Source organism: Cicer arietinum, chromosome 5 (assembly GCF_000331145.2).
Source record: "Cicer arietinum cultivar CDC Frontier isolate Library 1 chromosome 5, Cicar.CDCFrontier_v2.0, whole genome shotgun sequence".
In the NCBI taxonomy this organism is placed as follows: domain Eukaryota; kingdom Viridiplantae; phylum Streptophyta; class Magnoliopsida; order Fabales; family Fabaceae; genus Cicer; species Cicer arietinum.
Window position 1 is genome coordinate 51,226,563 of NC_021164.2, and position 3,211 is coordinate 51,229,773.

Here is a 3,211-nt window from a genome sequence, read left to right on the forward strand (position 1 = left end):
GTGCATGCTTAGTTGAAAAGTTGTTTTGAGCATTTAAAAACTTAATTGCTATGTGTTAACTGTTATTTTCTGGTTGGTGACCCTTTACAATTATTGTGGAAATCTGGGCTTTGCCCTCAGATGAGAGTCAGGACGGTCTTACCGGTTCGTACCCTACGGACGGGAATGGAGATGGGAACGTTTGACTGCAGTCACGTTAGGAGGATCTCACGGGGCGCGTGGAGATACTCAGGGTGTATAGCTTTTTGGTAGGATGATCAGATTAGGATGATGTATAGGGACTAGGTGTCCTTCTGTTTGGATTGGAGTATTTTTAGTTTGGGAAAACTGTATTTATACTATCATTGTCAGTTCGACTTCCTATGTGAATGGGTTCCATGTACCATTTATGGTTATGTAAATGTTTTGGATTTATAATTGGAGAAACCTTTCCGCTGTTTGTAAATTATAATGACTCAATTATTTATCCAAAGGCATTTCTTTATCTATTTCTCTGTTTCAGTTTAATTACTTTTGAAAAAAAAAAAATATACCCTCGCTTTGAAAAACGGGGTGTTACAATGCTTAATTCAATCAAAGAAACCAAATTCACATAAGATTGATTACGCTTGTTTGATCAATTCTATAGTCAAATAGGAATAGAATCACAAATTAGAAATTAAACTCATTGATAGAATCTGTGATAGGTTTGAAACTCGAATAAGTGGATTAATTGTTTTGCTCATTCGTTAAAACAAAAATCTAAAAAACCCTCCATTTTAATTTCAATTTTCAATTCGGTTATTATTACTATATCAGAAGTACTTGCGAAACGATTAGAGTTATTACCTCTATTTACATTTTATCAATTGTATTTGACCCGTGTGCGACAGCGGATCAAATTGCATGCATAAGTAGGGTCAGGCAGAACCGTTATTGCCTGATGGGAACTCCCCCCATATTTCTATCAATGTCTTCATGTCGCACGACCTCTTAACATTACACCACTGAATCCCCAATCCTTTGCTTGCAGTGCAGTGACAATACCAATATCCACTAATCGTTGTTTCTAGATATGGTTGCCGGTTGACATCTCTTCTAATTCGTCGGTACGAGAAGCAAATTGTTATGTGAAGGAATCAATATCTCGACATAAGCCAAGAGGCAGATCTTGTGCCACTCCACCCGGTCGTATGAAACTAGCATGCATCCTGGCTCCCGAGACTCTTTCGTAGAATTCCAACAATTTCTCCCGCTCCTCAAAAGCCCACAGGGACGGAGTGGATGCTCCCACATCAATAGCATGAGTAGTTAAAGCAAGTGAATGATTTGAAATTCGAGTTATTTCACGGAATAACACTCGTACATATTGAGCTCGTAATGGTACCTCGCAGTTCAAAAGTCTCTCTACGACTAAAGAATGAGCGTGTTCTTGGGCCATCGTAGAAACATAGATAGGGTCGACGACGGAACAAGAACTCACACTAGGTACAGCTTTTTCGTACACGTTCACTTGCATCACATACACAAGTGCTCTTTGAACCGTGCAATAAGCTCACCCATAACACGACTCTCCCACTTGAGTGACCTTAGCCCTAGGCAGACCATGCTATTCAATGATATTGGAAAAATAGCAGCGTAATGTAATAGTATTTAAAGTTGGTCGCCTTTTGAGGGAGGGAAAGCCTTTCAATAGGAGCCCTACTTCCCTCTTTGCGACCTCATCACTTCAAAGCGAAAACCCATTTCTTTTTTAGTCACCGGGCGAAGCGCACCACACCTTTGGTACTTTGCTTATCGCTTTTTTAGGTTATGCAATAGACGAGAGGCTTAGCTCTAGATCCCCCCTGCTTGTAGAAATGAATGGATCAGAAGGGGGGATGGGTTCTATTTCCAGGCCGGGCGGGAGGTGAAGGCCATAAGAGAAGATTGCCCTCCCAGTAAGGAACAGAGGAAAAGGGTGATGTCATCTATATCGACTAGTTTCCCGAGGCGTTGAAATTCCAGAGCGACTCATAGAATCACTGGCGCTATTTAGCCCTTCGTTTCGCCATTCGAAGTACTACCTCACCTCTGCCTTCCCTTTTGGTAACATACCCAGGCGCCCTCCTTTCCAATCACTAAGAAAAAAACCAATAAAAGCCCTATCTAAGTAAAGCTTCGTCTGTTATTTTCCCGGGCCCAGGGGAGTTTACTCAACCCATTCCCAAGTCTTTCGAATAAGTGTGCAACTCCGTATGAGGACCTCATTCCCTTATGCCCACTCTCTGTTCACATGGATCTCAAAGCAGAGGAGGAAAGGTGGGCAGCAGGTACCACAAGCCCTCTGTCCCACACATCTATCCAGAAGCGAGTGTAGTTCACCAGTTCCACCGAATGCTCCTATCTATCGGCAAAGATCGTGCGAGTGTGCAGTTATGATTCGGATGCTTCGCCATAGAATAGATCGACCCAGTTCATGTTCTTTTCCGGTGCACTCGCTTTATATCTCTAACACACAAGGAAGGACGCGGTGGGAAGGAAACAGCCCTAGCCTCTGTACGGCCGATCATTCCGCTGGCATCTTGCATTCACGCCTCCGTTTGACTGCCGCTCGGGGATGGAGTTGTAGATACGTTAGTCTTAGCGGATCATTGGCTCCACCTGTTATCTCCTTCTATGACATGTTGTCGTCGCCATATTCTATATGTAACTTAGTCATCTCTGCCTCGCTGCGGGTCAGCACCTCCGAAAGAAACGGAGAACTCCATATTCTATATAAATAAAATTCTATGTAAAATGGGTTAAATATATTTTTAGTTCTTATAAATTTTAATTTTTTAATTTCAGTCCATATAAAATAAAAATACAGTTTTTAGTCTTATAAAATTATCATGCATGTAGTTTTCATCCCTACATTTAAATTAATATATATTTTAGAATGAATTTTTTCAAGCATGTTTACAACATTACAAAAAGTTCATCCACAAAAAATGAGCTCAAAATTTGATTTCTAAGTCAATATTTTTTCTGTTTTTATATTTATTTTTTTACATTTAAAAAATTCATATTTAATTAATCCCAAATTTAAAAATTCTCAATTTTTGTGGACTAACATTTCATAATGTTCTACAAAACTCATTCAAAAAATTATGTTGAAGGACAACTGAACATGTTTCATTTCAAAAAGAATCAAAAGTGTTTGTTGGATTATTTTGTAGGCACTAAATATTGTATTTTTATTTTATAGAGA

At 39.6% G+C, this 3,211-nt stretch overlaps 1 protein-coding gene across 1 annotated transcript; it reads left to right on the forward strand.

The window, feature by feature from the left end:
• Nucleotides 1-2,205: 2,205 nt before the first annotated feature.
• Nucleotides 2,206-2,744, forward strand: LOC113784613 (uncharacterized). Its single transcript, XM_027330848.2, is given in 2 exon segments — nt 2,206-2,415; nt 2,418-2,744. Coding segments are annotated over 2 exon segments (507 nt in total). The 5' UTR covers nt 2,206-2,235.
• Nucleotides 2,745-3,211: the final 467 nt, after the last annotated feature.